Source organism: Haliotis rubra, unplaced genomic scaffold (genome assembly GCF_003918875.1).
Source record: "Haliotis rubra isolate DU_JTF1 unplaced genomic scaffold, ASM391887v1 Scf383, whole genome shotgun sequence".
NCBI classification, from domain to species: domain Eukaryota; kingdom Metazoa; phylum Mollusca; class Gastropoda; order Lepetellida; family Haliotidae; genus Haliotis; species Haliotis rubra.
In genome coordinates, this window is record NW_025767061.1 from 707,801 (window position 1) to 726,550 (window position 18,750).

At 40.4% G+C, this 18,750-nt stretch overlaps 1 protein-coding gene across 1 annotated transcript in view; it reads left to right on the plus strand.

Moving 5' to 3' along the window:
- Nucleotides 1-17,878, plus strand: part of LOC124286450 (rap guanine nucleotide exchange factor 6-like) — a 164,640-nt gene extending 146,762 nt beyond the window's left edge. Inside the window, 14 exon segments of the mRNA XM_046722829.1 lie at nucleotides 3,316-3,370; nucleotides 3,372-3,551; nucleotides 4,034-4,133; nucleotides 4,414-4,541; nucleotides 4,759-4,842; nucleotides 5,286-5,432; nucleotides 6,512-6,643; nucleotides 6,962-7,061; nucleotides 7,307-7,402; nucleotides 8,160-8,381; nucleotides 9,757-9,918; nucleotides 10,899-11,015; nucleotides 12,143-12,319; nucleotides 14,196-17,878. Of these exon segments, the coding sequence (XP_046578785.1) occupies nucleotides 3,316-3,370; nucleotides 3,372-3,551; nucleotides 4,034-4,133; nucleotides 4,414-4,541; nucleotides 4,759-4,842; nucleotides 5,286-5,432; nucleotides 6,512-6,643; nucleotides 6,962-7,061; nucleotides 7,307-7,402; nucleotides 8,160-8,381; nucleotides 9,757-9,918; nucleotides 10,899-11,015; nucleotides 12,143-12,319; nucleotides 14,196-14,224 (1,729 nt within the window). The 3' untranslated portion in view covers nucleotides 14,225-17,878.
- The last annotated feature ends 872 nt before the right edge of the window (nucleotides 17,879-18,750 follow it).

The following is an 18,750-nucleotide window of genomic DNA, read 5'->3' on the forward strand; positions in this document are numbered from 1 at the left end:
ACATAATGTCTTCAGCATTCAATCTCACCTATATATAATCAATCACAGACCAACACATCCTATCACCACACTGTGTGCTGTTCACCATGGGGGTGGGAGTTTAGCTTCCTCTGCCACGTCTCTGTGGGGAGTTCAGCCTGGGAACCTACGTTAGAGTCTGTCACTTTGTAACCAAGTAATATTACAGTTCATCTTAAGTCACATTTCAAAGCATATTATTTGAGCGTTTTGCAGAATCCATGAAAGCCCCGAGCAGAGAGTCGAAGTGACCGGTAGTTCTGAAATTGACAACCAAAATTTTGCCTCCAAGCGTGCTTCTTGATGTTGTATGTACATGTGTACAACTTTGTACAACGTTTGGCATGCACCTGGCTACAATTTTGATTTTCGCTGCTTTTAAAGAAAAATGTTCCGCTGTGTGCATGGACTACCCTTGATCCCAATCATTCCTGTCGTCATTCATCGTGTACCTCCAAATCATCATCAATCATTGCCCATTAATCATCATTACACCCTCTACACCATAATCATCATTGACACACTAAACATGGTTACCATGGAAACGGGAGTAGAATCTTACCAGGCCTGGCTAACCTCTTCCACTCCACTAAGTTCTGTTAAAACATGTAATGTGGTTTTTGGGGTTATTTTAAACTTGTGGGAGGCACACCATTAAAAATGTGTAAATTTTTTAAGGAATTGAGAAATTTGAGAGAAACTGTAGCTGTGTTTTTACATAAGTAATTCATTTAAAAATGGTACGCTGAAAAAGAACAATCTGTGCCTCCTTACAAGATGATAACAAGCCCTCACTGGTGGTGTTGTGTTCAGGGAGACAATAATATTGACAATATTGAAAGTAATCCAGGTTTACAAAATGCATGATACTGACTAAAACATTGTAAATATTAATGGTAAAAGGTAAAACATCAATTATCTTGCTGCATAAAATATTCCATTTAATATGTGGTTAATACAGAATTCATGCATTTTGTAGAGTAATCCTTCCTTAAGTGTCTATGTATGATGCAAGTCTTGTGATTATGTATCCTCTGAATGGGTTTATACATACATTGTCAGAGTTATACAGTTTGCTTTGCTGTTTAATTATATGCTTTGGCATGTACACAGGTCATGCTGTCCATAGAATAGTGCATATATAGATATATCTGTTATTGTTGGAAATAGACTCATAGCTTGCTATGAATGGGATTGTGTGTTGTATCGATGTAGATGGATGTGATAAGCTGTTTTAGTGTAGACGATAGCCTGGAAGGTGGTCAAGATGTTGATGGTAATCTATAGACTTGCATGGATGCTAGGACAGTGATAGGATGGTACTGCATGTTGGTTGGAATGTTTAGTTCTGTATTTTGCACGGATGTGGTTTTGCACGTGTGGTGTTTGCAATCCTAATATGTTGTGAAATAATCTTGGTCATTCCCTGCAAGTTTTGGTACATTTGTGTATTATTTCTGTTACTATTTCTCATATTAATGACAATACTTTAGTATGGTATGTTATGACCATGTTTGAGATGGCAGTATTGTGCAGATCTGTGGAAACTGGGGATTCATCTAGATTACAACAAGCCCCACCTCAACCCATCTAACCAAAGTTTTAAGCCCAAACCTATCAAAGCGCAATGGCTCACTATACAAGACTAGTGGCCCAATCCAACATACAAATCTAGTGCCCCATCCCACCATTCAAGTCTAATGCCTGACTCCGCCATATAAGTCTAAAAGACCTCCCCACCATACAAATCCAATGACCCACCCTTCGTGCCATACAAGTCTAAAGCCCCTCTCCACTTTCAAGTAAAATGAATCACCCCACCCAGGCATACAAGATTAAAATACCCTTTGCTGTACAAGTCCAATACTCCACCCCACAATACAATGTTCCAACCCAAATCAGCCACTGTACAAGTCCAGTTCCTCGCTGTCCCACTCCATCACTGTTGATGTGTTCATATATCTATTCAGCCTTCACCCTCAGTTTCCAGTAGACGCCTATTTGCCATCTCCCAAGCATGTACAGATGCTTGTATTCAGTCTTCATGGATTCTTGTTGAATAATGCAAGCATTTCATTATTAAGCACTGTATTAAATGAACAGAAATATATACCTGTTATCTGATTGAGGAAAATTTGTCTCTGAAGACTGAATAATCCCAGTGTCCAGTTGTTTCTGTAGCCTAGTCTTAAGTCCTGTTCTCATTGCATGTCATCATTCATACTGTTATATGAAGAGTAACAACTGACTGCTTATTGTTTCTATTGTACAAGTAGTGCAGGAACTTCAGAATTTTAACTTTTGTAACTTGTGTTACTTTAAATATTTAACAATATGGGAAATAGTTTTAATCTATTTTCATATTGTGTTACATTTACAATAAATTACATATGGAACAAACTTTTCACATAATTCGCACACAAGATAATCGGAACTATTTTGGACAATGGTACCTTTTCATTTCGTATACGTATGTTTCGACATGAAAATGATATAACATGGAACTCTGTGTCCAGTATTGAAGCAGTTCACTTATTACTCTTCCCTTCTTTATTCCCAGGACTAAGATATGAGAGATCAAATTTCTGTTTCTGTCCACATTGAAAAAAAATAGATTTGGATGCAATATTTAGTTGTTTGCAAGTTTTCGTCTCTCAGGGTTACAGGTTCACATTGTCATTGTCATTCAAAATATCTTGAAGAAATATAGCTAATTTGGTTCTGATATTGAAGAATGCCTTCACAAGAGTTGACAAGCTCATGGCAATGACTCCAGCAAAGTCACTGATCTCTCATGTCTTGAATCATTGTGGCTGTGGGCATGTGTGCATGCATTGAGCTTGTTTAAGTTTGTGTCAGAGAAGTTCACTCCCAAATCATTGGCTCCCGGACACAGGGATCTTTGCCTTGTGACTACCACAAGTCTGTGTTCAGGCTTGGAAGTCACTTGCTGAAATAGACTCCTGGCCATTTACTCATGTGATCAAGTTGGACTGAAACCATTGTGGTCCTGATAAAGTAAGAAAATGTTGTTGACATTCTAATAAAAAATGATGAAATTAATTAATGAGTAAACAAGGCGTCACATGAGTATCGGAGTGTGTGACAACTGACACAAATTTGTACAAAGCAACAAGAAACATCCAAGCTGGGTCGCACAAAGCTTGATGCCACAGGCACCATATTGGAGACTGGTAGGTAGCGTTGCCATGACAACAATGACAGGCCGTTGCTCGGGGCTAACTCTCTCCCCTTTCCCCCATACTCATCCAGGCGTACTTGTCCACGTGTACTCAGGTACTATTTAAAGAACAACATGAGTACAGACTCTCTAGTCCCTGATGAGCTGCGCAGGTGAGCTGATAAAGGAGAGCCAGATCAGCCTGCTGCAGCTCAATTCTGCCGAGGTGGCGTCACAACTCACCCTCGAGGATTTCAAGGTGTTCCGTGAAATAGAGCCCACAGAGTACATCGACGAACTCTTTGGGCTGGATTCAAAGTATGGCTGCCCTTCTCTCAAGAAGTTTGCTGAGGTGAGTGTAGCTGAGAAGATGTGAGCCTTGCAGAGTTGCATGCACGTCATCAAAGGTTTTTAGGACCCAGTTTTCACTTCATTGACTGTTTACAGCAAATATTTCTTTTCACTGCACATTAAGAGCACACTCAAGCAATAATATTTTGAAAAATGTACACAACAAAAGAAGTTAGGATTACCTAATTCTGTCATATTACTACAGTAGATCAGTCATGGGATACATTTACTGTAGAAGTATGAAAGTGGTTGTTAACTTCATATGATTGTATTAGAGTAAAGGACTTGGGATGTATATTTGAAGTTCATACAGAGGTATAGAAAGCTGCTATATGGTTTCAGAGTACATTCAACTTCTCTGGAGTATTGATGTCATAGGGATAGCAGTATCTCATGTCTCATCATTGCCTGTGAAGGAACGTATTCCTACCGTATTCTGTTTCTTGTGTAAGTTTTATCAAGGTTGTACTGGTCTTGTTTCAGCTGGTGAACAGGGAAATGTTCTGGGTGGTGACCGAGATCTGCAGTGAGGGGAGTCTAGTCAAAAGATCAAAGCTCCTCAAGCATTTCATCAAGATAGCAAGTGAGTACTACCTGCAGACAGACAGGTGTAATCCAATATAACATACTAAGTACAGCACAGAATCTAGTACTTTTGTTAAGTGATAAGCAGATTTAAAAGATTTTCATGTCATCCTTTTATATGTGTACCTCTAAAAAAAAGCATTGCAGTGAATTCTTTCTTGAATTAGACATTCATACAGCAGATGTTTATATCTGGTGATTAATATTTCAGCCTTACAGCAATGTTAAAACAATTTGGATGATGAAACAAGGGTAATACTGAGGTTTTGGTGTTTCAGAGCATTGTAAAGATTGCAAGAACTTCAACTCTATGTTCGCAATATTAAGTGGTTTGGGTCACCAGTCTGTGACTCGGCTCCGTAACACGTGGGAGAGACTGCCCAGCAAGTACTACAAGATGTTCGAGGTTTGTACTTAACAACTCACGTTAGCAGTTTCTATGTGTGTGTGTGTGTCAGTTCACCTTCTCTGTAAACAGTGGTTAAAGTGTTTGCTTGTCACATCAAAGGCCCATGTTTGATTCTCCACATAGATACAATCTGTAAAGTCCATTTCTTGTGACCCCATTTGTATTAGTTCTGGATTATTGCTCTTATACTTTATGTTTCTTGTTATTTTTCCAGGATCTTCAAAATTTGATGGATCCTTCTCGGAACATGGCTAAATATCGAAATCTCATTAACAGCGAGCACATACAACCTCCCATGGTAAGTAGTGGTACTGACAGACATATAAGTAAAATTAAGTAAAGATGTATTTGATAGTCTTTTTAGCACTGAATGACAGACATGAAAACAAAATCTAAGTTGTTAGTAATAAAAAAGCTAAAATTAAAGAATAGACAAGTGATTAGTTTGTGGCAGTTGTTATTGTGTTAATGTTCAACAAACCCAAACAACATGAGGACATGCCTAGTGATAGATGGAATATCCTGATTGGATGTAGGGTGATAATGATGAGATAATGGTGCTTGTCTGTCCTGATTGGTGTCTCTGACTTTGAATTGTCTTGGGGGGTCAAACTGTTAATGTTGACTTATGTACTTGTTGACTTTATGGAGGCATAAACACAAACACCTTGCACACTGTGTAAATCTGTATTGTCAGTTGTTGTTAATTACTTTCACATATGTTGACATTATTGTTTTCAGCTGCCCTTCTTCCCAGTGGTGAAGAAGGACCTGACGTTTATCCACCTGGGCAATGACACTATGGTGGATGGACTGGTGAACTTTGAGAAGCTCCGCATGATTGCCAAAGAAATTAGACATATATGCAACATGTCGTCAGCAAGATATGTAAGTGTTGGGCATGTTTGATTAAACGCTCTTCTTCTTATACATAGAAAGCTGATAGTACATAGGTTCTGTCCCTACCTTGGTACAATGTGGAACATTGGTAAAGGTAGCGTCATGTCCCTCTCATAGGGTGGTTCACGTTACTGTTGATGTGTGATCATGCTACAGTTACTTTATTTCTTGATGCTTTTCCCAATGCCCCTTCCTCCCTGACCATCATGCTCTGTGATGACCACACCCCTTTCAATGATGATTATACCCCTTCCTCCCTGACCATCATGCTCTGTGATCACCACACCCCTTTCAGTGATGATTATACCCCTTGCTCCCTGACCATCATGCTCTGTGATGACCACACCCCTTTCAATGATGATTAAACCCCTTCCTCCCTGACCATCATGCTCTGTGATGACCACACCCCTTTCAATGATGATTATACCCCTTCCTCCCTGACCATCATGCTCTGTGATCACCATACCCCTTTCAATGATGATTATACCCCTTCCTCCCTGACCATCATGCTCTGTGATGACCACACCCCTTTCAATTATGATTATACCCCTTCCTCCCTGACCATCATGCTCTGTGATCACCACATCCCTTTCAATGATGATTATACCCCTTCCTCCCTGACCATCATGCTCTGTGATGACCACACCCCTTTCAATGATGATTAAACCCCTTCCTCCCTGACCATCATGCTCTGTGATGACCACACCCCTTTCAGTGATGATTATACCCATTCCTCCCTGACCATCATGCTCTGTGAAGACCACACCCCTTTCAATGATGATTATACTCCTTCCAGTGATGACCACACCCCTTTCAATGATGATTATACCCCTTCCAGTGATGACCAAACCCCTTTCAATGATGATTATACCCCTTCCAGTGATGACCACACCCCTTTCAATGATGATTACATCCCTTCCAGTGATGACGACACCCTTCCAGTGTACTGACCATGACCATTCTAATGTTTACCCTGCCCGACCATGCTGGCCAAGCCTCTCCCTGTGATGACCACACACCCCTACTGTGGTGACCACACCCCTTGATCACTTTGTCTCTCACTGCAGGATGTTAGCACCATGTACCTGGGCACTGGTTCCATGTTCTCCAGTACACTGGTGTCTGGAGTAGCCACACTCAAACGCACCAAGAACCGCCGGGGCTCCACGCTCCCCAACCTGAAGAAGATGTATGAAGAGGTATGTCAAGTGTTCACCATCTAAAGTTGCCTTGACTCTGAACCTTATGTTTCAGCTATTGCCATTCCAATGATTACAACCTTCTCCTTAGGTTCTAACTGGTTAATGTGTTAGTGCTCTAACATGACATGATATTGCTGACAATAGGTTTAAACCTTTAATACCTCTGGTTCAATCGGTTACATGGTAGGCAGGGGGTTCCCAATCTTCTTTGGTGATGCAATTCCTCTGCAGAGTTGTGTCCCTTGGGCAGTTTCACCAGCGGGTACGTGATTGAAAGAGTATGTGAATGTATAACAATGAGATATGTTGTTGCAGGCCCAGATGGTGAGACGAGTCAAGTCGTACCTGAGTAATATGCAGACTATCACAGATGAGGAGAAACTGAAGGACCTATCAAACCACTGTGAAATACCTGGTGAGAATATTATATGATGACCTTTTCAAGTAATGACAAATGTTTTGTAAATTTGGTAATGTTCATTTCCTAGCAGAAGGATACGTATTGTAGAGAGAGATATTAACTGTTGAGGAAATGGTTCCACAGAGGAATCTCAGATAGTCATAACTCCCTTAACTGAACATTGACTGACAACAATCATAGCACTAGGATTCTTCTGTGCTAGTGGGTAGATCATAAACGTCACACCCCTTCGTCCTCAGCAGCTCGAAAACGAGACCCTTCACCTGGGGTGAACACTGGTTCCCCGAACCACACAGCAGAGAACAAAGTTCCAGTACATACAGGGCCCAAGTTTGGTAAGTCTGCATCCCCTTGTCTCACTGGTGCATCCATATAATCACATTCATCGCATCAAAGTGTATACTGCCTTGTATTTAACACGTTGATATGAAATCTCCAACGTTTTTAGTTTCTTACTAGGCCATTTTAATCATTTATCCACAAGACCTCTTCTGGGATTGGGAATGGCATATTGTTATCATTTCACTTCATCGCATGAGTTTCATGATCTATGCTAAAGTTTGATTATAATCAATGTTCACGTTAATTTGAGTTTAGTATATTTCTGTGACCATCTCTATCTTTTTAGTTTCACTCACTTAAGTATTTTTTGAATGACCTTGACATTCTTTGACTTCCTCAGCTGCCTCCGTTTTGTCACAATCATAAGGGACAAGAAGTTTTTATTTTATATGAAGGTCCATGATTTCATTTCACTGCACTACATTATAAAACTTTCTCTTAGTTGTGGAGGTGCTTTTATGAATTTCATATCACGGAAAACAAAAGTTATTCTGCTTATTGCACTTAGCTGCCTAATCATTCCAATACCAGTTATTATGAAAAAGAATTAATGAATGTATATTCACAAAATTGTTTGCATTTTTCACAAAATGTTCAGATTCTTATTTTGTTCCAACTGGATTCTTAGTTATTTTACTACATCTTGGTGGCAGCTTAGGATTATGCATGTTTGGCTAGCAAGTCTGTGCGTACGTCCGTGCGTCGTATGTCAATGCGTACGTACGTCATAGTTAATGTGTTCTCCATCAGGTGCTGAATCTCCGGGGGCTGTACGAAAGATCATGGCACTAACCGACAAAGTTCGTCCTCATAACCCCAAAATTCCTCTCCCGCCTGTCACTAGTCCATTGTCTGGTCGTCGGCAAACGTCGCCGCGCCATGCTCGGGCTATGCAGCACGTCCACCTATCGTCTGAGAGCTCCTCTGTTGTCAGTCTCAGTAATATGCATATACGCAAGCCCAGTCGGACGGGTAAGGATGAGTCAGTCGTCTGCCTGCCCATTGCCTCGTCAGTCAGCGCTTTAACTATTCATGGCCAGTGTTGCTTTAGTTTCCGTATGTGAAGACTGCTGCTATATGTACTGTATACGTATTTACACAGGCGGTAGTTTTGCCGCTTGATATTTTTGCGTATATGTGCAGCCAAATTTGCTGATGTTGTGCGCTGATGTTTTGTCTATTGGTGCATTGTTAAAAAAAACCATGTATGTTTGATCAGACTATTTCATCAAATTTGATTACATTCTGAATTTTCACAAATTCAAATCACATCATTTCCCCTTTATAATCATACATATATTGATAAATATCATCCACGAATCACTATCCGTATATATTGCAATAGTTGCAAATATAATTCTGTATTAATTTCACCATGTACATGCAGATTTCGATCACCTAACCTGGCCATAATTAGTTGATTTGCTGTGATGGGTGTGGGCTTGGCATGCATGTGATACACAGCTTCTGTGTGGCTTTCTGTCGGCTTTGTATGTCTGCTTTTGTCTGTAGTTGTCATGTGTCATGTCCTTGTCATGGTCCTGTCATGTCATGAATGTTTGTGTTGACATGCCTTTACTGAATCCTAATCTTGACAATTTCCTTGCAGATTTTGTGTGATATCAGTTGGAATTAACAATACAATTACTGGAATCTTAGTAGCCAAATTTGTCTTTGTTGAGATTTGTTCTTTCAAAAATGTAATGAAAGGGGTAGATTTTCAAGTTCTTTTATGATTTGGAAGATGAACATAAAGGATTGTTTCTCATTGAAACGAGTCTGCAGATGTGTTTGTGTCTGAGCTATGTTTCTGGGCATATTGTTTTCCATATGACATAGAGAGTTTCTTCTCTGAACGGAGCTAATGAAGTTCAGTGAATGTTCTTGACACTTCTTTGTGTTTTATCTGCTGTGTCAACAAGGGTGATAGTTATGTCTTATCTTCCAAATGCTAACAATTCTTGATGCTGTTACTGACTGTAGACATCCAGATGACTGGCTTAGTCCGATGTGGACAGTGTCCTCAATCTACCCACAACAGAACTACATGTGGAAGGTCTATGGACAGACATTTAATGGATATTTCAGCATAATTGTGTCTACTTCACCTATTAAATATTACCATGATGTATGCAGATGAAATGTGTTGACAAGCACTACACCAAATGAATTCACATCTAACTAAGTATGCTTCTAGGCACTGTCCATGTTACTCTCTTTGGGTAAATATATGGTGGTTGCTCGTAATCAAGCCTGTTCAGTCTATCTTGTGAGCACTTTATTATGTCCTGTGTACCCTGAAGCAGCTGATGTAGCCAAGTAACCTCATCCTGACTTTCCTCCCAAGGTTCAATAGGTTCCACCGACTCTGCCAGTCCTACCAGTAGTGTCAACAGTTACCAGCACCAGAGTTCCTCGGAGACTGATTCCGGGCACTGTTTTGACAGCCATAGTAGCAGCTCTGTCGGATCCTACAACTCTCCACCTGTACTCAGGAAGGGGCAGCAAGGTGAGCCTTTGGGTGGGGATGTGGTTAAAGCACCAAGGTGAGACAGAGACTGTGTAGTTATGTAGTGGAGGTACCAAGGTGAGATGGCATCGATGGGTGGGGTATAGCTGAATAGTTAAAGCACCAAGGTGAGACGGAGACTGTGTAGCTATGTAGTTGAGGTACCAAGGTGAGATGGCATCGATGGGTGGGGGTATAGCTGAATAGTTAAAGCACCAAGGTGAGACGGAGACTGGCTGAATGAAGGTCTCCATGGGGTTTCTAGGTTGGAATAGCTCCACATTAACTTGTAATAGCTGTAAGAACAGAATAAGTAGTAATAGTGAGTGAGTGAATCGATCTTGGTTGTCAGGCAGAGTGATTTGAATCGTTGCATGTCGTAGTACATCGACAGCAAGGGTCATTGGTCATATGTCCATCACTCCATAGTTTACTGGGGCGGTGGGGTAGCCTAGTGGTTAAAGCGTTGGCTCGTCACGCCGAAGACCCGGGTTCGAATCCCCACATGGGTACAATGTGTGAAGCCCATTTCTGGTGTCCCCCTCCGTGATATTGCTGGAATATTGCTAAAAGCTGCGTAAAACCAAACTCAGTCAGTCAGACATAGTTTACTATGTGTGGGACACCATTTGTAGCTGGAATATGGCTGTGTTTGGTAGATAGATGTCAGTGGTTGTTCAATTCTGTATGAACAAGTATTAATAAAGTAATGCCCAATGAAACCAATGTCCTCCACTCTTGAATTGTGTCATGTCGTATTCTCAAGAGTAAAACTCAGGCTTACATTCACAACTTGCTGATCTGTCAGAAGTGTGTCCCTCCCACAAACCCAGATGCAGTGTGCAACAGGACGTTACTAACACATTTTCTTAATTATACACCATATTCTCAGAAAGTGTCCTTTGGGCAGCATGCATATGAATCTTCTATCTGTACTTTTCCAACTTTAACTAACTCCATGCTCGCCTGTCTGATTCCAGCGCCGATGAACTCTCTCAACCCCCACCATGTTTCCTACCCCCAGGCCCAGATGCCCGGCCCCCCTCTCCCCTCCTACCACTCCGTCATGCAGAATGCTCCACAGTCAGCCCCTGCAGGTGAGTCCCAGGCCACATACAGACACGCCCACCAACCAAGCAGCCTGCATGTGCTGGAGGGATATTAACATTTCACACTCTATATAACAACATGCATGGTATGGTCAGCCCTAATGTAAACATGTGTTTGGTCAGATGGATAGCAAATAATATGCTGTACATTTGTAGTACTTCAGTGTGTTTTATTTGTAATTTACAAATTAAAATGTGTGCTTAAAAGAAATTAAAGAACACAATTTTTCCTTTGTAATCAATGTGTCATTGTCGTTGTGACTATATCATATGAAAATGTTGTGTGTTCTTTAGCTCTTTTTAAGTTGTATGTTTTAAATTCATAACTTTTTCATGAGGTTGAAACAAAAAAATATATTTTCCAGAATGATGTAAATATTCAAGATTCCTAAGAATTACCTATGATCAATGTCATGCACTCCATAGATGATGTGTGTCTTTCAGTTATGTAATAGTCACTAAGGTTTTCCTATTTCTGAACACGTGGAAATTCCTGTAGAGATGTTGTTTTGCCAGGCCCATTGTTTCCTGGTGTACTAGATGTAGTGTGCCATGCCAAGTGTGTAGTGTTGCCCCCCGTGAGTGTACTGTAACACCCTGCATGACTGGTATAGACACGTGCGTACGCCACCCCATGCATGCAGGTGTCGTGGACACCCAGATGGCACCTGACACAGTACAGAGAGCTTACTTGTATATCACCATAGAACCAGGCTGGCTGCTGGCTTCGTACTTATATATACACCTTCTGTAGTATATCCTACTACCAGTGTTCGGTTTGGGCTACTAGCAACATCGGAAATTGGCTTACCCAGCATCCATTTGCATCTTTCATACTTCATTTTGAATCTTGCGTTTTAAAAAATTATGTAGGAATTTAAAATGTGATTAACAGTAATGAAGTTTATGGCAACTGTAAGTTGGTGACCATTGATGTTGTTTTATATGAATGAGAAAGTTCAATGAGTATGTAAAGATAGGAATAATGATATTAATGATATGAGGCTCTCTACACTGTGGGTGTTCGTCTATCACAGCTTATGTATGTCTTGTATATGAAACAAGCATGAGATATGTAATAACATCGTGCCTTTTCTCTCCTCTTGTCCTGTCAGCGTCTTGCCATTACAATCCCCCAGCGTATCCCAGCCGGCGGCTGCCGCTCCCAGACTACCAGGCGGCTACTCAAATGGCACTTGCACGGCAGAAACAATTATGGCAGGCAGAACGCTCCCGCTCTCATGAGGGGGTAGGGTTCTACGAGGAGGGGGATTATGATAACACAGTAGCGGGTATGTGTCCAAGTTGAACACAGGTTTTGTGTCCCATGGCTGTGAGAGTGTGGATCATGTTCTGGAGGAGGGCGTTGTTCTGGCATCAAAGGATAGGTACTAGCAATAAAAGGATGTGTTTAGGTCGTTCCTCTCCTGAATGCGGTCATCAAGCTTACATCAGAGAATGGTTTCAAGCAAACAGTGAGGACATGTAACCATGTGCCACTATGACCATAAGAAGGGCATTATGCTTGCATCAGAGAGAATGAACTAGCAATAACGGAGGATATGTTACTGCAAGTGTGTTAAGTGATCATGTTCTGAAAGGCTTCATGTTGGCATCAGAGGAAATAGATTACAGCAACAATTGTGGTCTTGTTGTTGGAACCTGGTCTTGTGCTTAGGGAGGGCTTTATTTCGACATCAGAAAGTAGGTTCTAGCAATAATAGAACCTGGTCTTGTGCTTAGGGAGGGCTTTATTTCGACATCAGAAAGTAGGTTCTAGCAATAAAAGAACCTGGTCTTGTGCTTAGGGAGGGCTTTATTTTGACATCAGAAAGTAGGTTCTAGCAATGATAGAAATGTGAGATTGCAAGTGTTTCATGTGATTGTAGAAGAAAGGCTTTATTATGGCATTAGACAAAATGTTCCAGCACTAAAGGATCTGTGTTGTGTTCTGGGGATTCAGGAACATGTTTTTCTCACGGAATTTGATAGGACAGATGACAGGTTCTTGTTTAGAAGAAGGTCCAGTGCAGCTAGGTTTGCTTTATTGTCAGGTTCGCCTCAGAGCTGTGTTCATTTAGGATCAGTTTAGTCTTGTTTGGTTCCATGAAGGATGCAATGAGTGTTTTGTTTGTTCTATATGTGTATAAGAGTAAATAAGTGACAAATATTACTGTTTTGTTGTGTAAAGAGGTTTGAGACACAATAAGAAGTATGGACAGGACTTGTGATAGGGATGTTTAATGCCAGGAATTGATGTTTAGATTAAAGGTTACACATAAAGGGGCACGGTCAAGGGGAGATAATGCAGAATATCTCTACAGCTGTTTGTGTTGCAGTGGGGACTACCGTTGTTTGGAGCTGCTTGTTATCTGTGTATTGAATGTTTGGTTGAGGGTCACTCCACAGATGTTTATGTATGTGCTTCGATGTTTGTCCTAAAGTGTGTCATTATTTCAGTAAACATGTTCAAGTGTTATTGGGGTCAGTTTGTCAAATCTGTTTGTACCCGAATGATATGAATGAAAAGTTCTGATTTTGATAAATCAAAGAACAGTTTGCTCCATCCTAGATCCTGTGTGATATTTGGGTATCTGTGATTAAGTCAGTGACTACTGATACTGACTGATGGATTTTAGGATTTTATGAGTGCTTCAGGCTAGCGCCGAATTTGTACTCGCAGTATTGTCGAACAATTTACCGCTGAGTGGACATGTTTGTGGATGCATGATGGTCATCATGAATGTTGAGGCTTATTGATGGATGTGTTGTGGAAGCCAGACTAGATGAGCATCACTGTTACAGATGAGTGTCATGGCATGCTGGTTATGTCAGTTGTGTTATAGTGCTGTGATAAGCATTTCATACCGACAACTTCATTTTACTCAGTTAATTTTTATTATTCCATGTTGAATGCGATATGTCAATGTTGTTGAATGTCCTTTTTGAATGAAATGATCATTTCAGTGTTCATTTTAGTAATTTCTATAAGAAGGATACAGGACCTAGATTTTCGAAGCTCTGTTAGCTAAGTTAATGTTAATGTATGGCACTTACGACTATCTTAGCGCTAACAGAGCTTAAAATATCTAGGCCCAGGAGAATAGGGCTGGGATGCTACGCATGAGTAGTTGATGTTTTATGTGTGTGTTGTGTTTCTGTTTTCAGACGGAGATGAACAAGTGTCCGCTGTATGAAGACCAGGCCAGTGTATATCACAACCCAAATGGTGCAATTCTTTTAAATCTGTGATATAACTGGCATGGCTGAGTGGCTCCATCTGTTAAGTGTCACTTGATCTGAATAGCCACAGCCATGGAGCCTGAATGTCGAACCCAGGCGGGTGGGTGGGGACATTTGGTTTACCCATCTTAGTGGGTAGGGACAGTCTTCAGTTTACCTATCCCGATGGGCAGGGACACTAGAATTTACCCATTCGCATGGGCAGATGACAGACTATAGTTAACCCATCTATTTGGGCAGGAAACTATGGTTTACCCATCCTGGAAGGTGGGGAGAGACACCAGTTTACCTGCCTGAAAGGGGAGAGACAACAATTTACCTCCCTGGAAGGTGGGGAGAGACAACAGTTTACCTGCCAGAAAGGTAGGGAGAGACAACAATTTACCTCCCTGGAAAGTGGGGAGAGACAACAATTTACTTGCCTGGATAGGAGGGGACATACCATGGTGCTATGTACAGTTCTCTCAGCCTGCAACTCATCACAAGCAGCTGACCTTGTAGGAATGTTTCTATACGGAATTTGTGTCGGCGTGGGGAAACTCTGTGTGTGTGTAAATATGAGAACAGAGAAACCTGTTCCAGAAATATCTATACTCATCATAGACTCTTAGCCCAAGGATTGTGACGTGTCTGTGGACAGTGTTTTGTGCTATGTGGGGCTTATAACCTTAAAGGATCTCGGGACTAATACTGTTTTCAATGGACTCCGCCTATCTAATGTGCTAACAGTTTTCTCATTGGAGCCTCCTGCTGTTCACTAACAGGTTTAAAACAGCAAATGGCCATGTTTGCTAAATTTGCAACAGTTAATTAAAATAATCATACTTCAAGCCACTGACTCCCCGCCTGGCTGTATGACAAGCAAAATGGCCGCTTGAGACAGTATTTGAAAGGGTTATCTCCCCTTGAACACTTTGAAAATCAAAATCTTTGATGAACATTGGTATGAATCTCACAGCTTTGGACATGGTCCAGACTGACCAGTATCAGTGACAATATACGTGGGAGATGACCAAGGAAACTGTTGACCTAGGGCAGTGCATTATGTACAGATTTACTGTCTGCTCGCTAAGTGTAGTCATTTCACATACCAGACGGGATATTGCATTTGTTTGTTACAGTGTAGCAAACTACATTACACTTGCAAATCTATGCAAGATATCAAGGAGGGCTGGGCCACACCTATAGGCAAAGTTGTTCAGAGTTTTAGAATTGTTTTTATATAATTGATTTATAGAGATTAAGCCTGCAGTGGAAACTGTTCAGATTGCTTTGTGTCAGATGAAACACAGAGTATTCATCATATCCTTCTGGACCGAAGCAAAAAATATTGCTAACAGACATAAAATATTATGAGAAAACGTATGCTAAAGCATGCCAACTTTATAACGTAATTGTGCAGATACTTTTTGATACGAAATCCAACTGTGCCACTGAATATTTGTGTTCAATCCAGCTGCCTTACATTCAGGTAAACAGTATGATGGCTGTTGATCTTGACTGTCCCCGCATCCCAACGTTGAAAATGATTTAAGATGATGTGATTTGAAACTATGATCAACACGATTTAAAGATAGTGTCCATAAAGTCCTGGATGGTGATCTGAACAGTTGCCTATGCTAGGAAAACACAAGGTACATCACTTTCTGATGTTATGGGATCAAATAAGTTTGATTATCATGACAATGAGATATCATTTTATATTCTCATCGTTTAATCAGAATGAAATATATCTGATTTGTTTCCATCAGTAGTCAAACACAATTCCCACCAAAAAAAGTACAGTTTTCAAGTCATGAAATAGTTTTGACTGACTGTTTCTTAGGCTTGAGGAGCTATCCCAACATGGTTATGCATATGATGTATAAAAATAGCAATATTTGATTGACAAGGAAATCATGATTCACCCAGAAAGATATTCCACTATGAAAATCTCTAACAGTATGTGCCATTGAACATAGAAGATAGGTTTTGTTAATCTTGCGTTTGTTTTGTCTTCCTTTCTTTGTGTCAACGTCACCTGTTCTTGGAATGAAAACTGATGCTTAGCTTCTGTAGCTCACCTTCAGATATGTAGGCAGTACTGAGAGACCATTGTCATTTGGTTCTTACTACAATTCTTGTAGCTTGATTAGAACTGCATTTCTTCTGCATTTAGTGGGTTGTATTTGACAAATGTGGGCATATAACACCGATGTTGTTCAATCATCAACATACTGCGTGATCTTTTGTAACTATACAGCAGGATTGATTATCTAGTCTATCAAGGGTACAGTTTGGGTAGAATTTTCATTTACTTAGTATGGTAGGTGATTTGGGGGGTTAAACTAAGCATGTGGTTGTACTTTTTGTAAAGAGTAATTAACAAGTAATTAAAAGTAAGAAATTATGATAAAATGTTCTGAACCGTTTCTGTGCTTCACAAATGATTTGAGCTACAATTAATTTGCAAGGTAGAACTAAGTCTATATATTCAGTTTTCATGAAAATATGTTCATTTCTTATTGTATCTCATCACAGTTGTTTAATAATCTGGAGGTGTGGTACTCTGGACAAAAAGTGCCTCGATTTGTAGTAAGGACAGGAATTACAGATTGAACGTCTTCAAGGCTTACATTAGGTTGATACAAAAAGTGTTTCAGAATGTGTTCCTTTTGATTCTTTTGAATTCATGCAGGTAGGTCTGACAGGTCACATGAGCTAAACTTTTCTGTACTTGTAATTACCCAACCATTGACATGTTGCTGAAGATGGTAAGCATTTTGACATTATACCATAATATTCCATCAAGTTTGATCTCAAGATTTCAGTAAAAGAAATTCAAGTTTGTGAAATACTACTGTGTAAGTGACCTGTGTATCTTTGAAGGAGGGAAGTTTTTCAGTTGGTAGATGCAATACATAAGGCAGTTAGCTATGCTGTTTTTAGCATGGAGGGTTGTTGGAGAAGAAGAAGCTTGTTTCATTGTGCCAAAAGTTCACAATAGTGAATGCTGTTTGAAAATGTTAAGTTTGGTTGTTTTAAAGTTTATGATCTCCCTGGAAAGGTTGCTGATGCAGTGGGATGCTTTAGTGTAGGACACTCATTTTTTCATGATGATAATCAAATCCATGAATTATTAAATACAATTCACTTCGTCTTAAGGTGAATGATATATTGGTGTCTTTATACAAATGCTTATTTCATATTTTCTTGTCATTATTGAATAATGATTAAATTTAAAATGTTTGTACAAAATTTAGTCTCTTAAATTGAATTGACACACTTCTTTACATGTCACTGTTAGGTTTTTCTTCATTTAGATGATACTCCAGCATTAGCATCACAGGTTGAATAACTGATGAAATATGGAAGTACCGGTACATGAAATGCATCCCACTGTATTCTAGTATCAAAGGGAGACAACTACCATAGGTATGGCCTAGCTCCAGTTGTATGTGTTCAAGCAATTTTCCTTCACCCAGTCTGACCTAGCAATTGTGTAGTATAATTTCATGTACATTCTCATTCGTTCAAGGCATATTACACATTGTCTTTTTTATCAGTGTCTTGTACAGAATTTACGTATGCTTTAACTGTGAATAAAACACTCAAGGTAGAGAAATATACTCTTTGTCTGTGTGCTTTGTTTAAATGAGTGAGTGAGGATATTTTTATGCCACTTTTGGCAAAATATTGTAATTTCCAACTTAGGGGACATGAGTCCTTGGCTTCACTCATTGTGCCCAAGTGGAGAATGAAACGTGGGTCATGACAAGCAAGAATGGATTGACCACTTGTCTACCCGCTGCCACACAACGCCACTGCAGAGAGTTAGACTCACTAGTTCTTAAAATCACCCTATAATGGGTTTGTCACTGCTGTAAACGGGGTGGTGTGGTAGCCTAGTGGTTAAAGCGTTGGCTCGTCACGCCGAAGACCCGGGTTCGAATCCCCACATGGGTACAATGTGTGAAGCCCATTTCTGGTGTCCCCTGCCGTGATGTTGCTGGAATATTGCTAAAAGCGGCGTAAAACCAAACTCAGTCAGTCACTGCTGTAAACCTTTATTGTTACTTTGAAAGTTCAATTGGATTTTCAATCTTTAAAAATACTGACAAGATAAATGACAGGTGTTGTAGCTGTCTCACTACAAACCACTCTCTCTCCCTCTCACTAAGTATTTTGCCAGAACCCTCACCCTCCCACCCCCAAAACCCCTCCTGCAGATTGTCCTGTCCAACACAACAGTTTCTCTCTCCCAGAAGCTTGCCCCAAAACGACCCTCACCCCACCCCTCCTGCAGATTGTCCTGTCCAACACGTTTCCCTCCCAGAATCTTGCACCCCACCCCTCCTCCAGATTGTCCTGCCCCAACACAACAGTTTGTCTCTCCCAGAAGCTTTTTCCACATTAACACACTCTTTCCTAAAAGTTTCTCACCAGAAGACCTTCCAACTTCTACAAATTCATCATTGATAAAATCCTTCCATTGTAATTC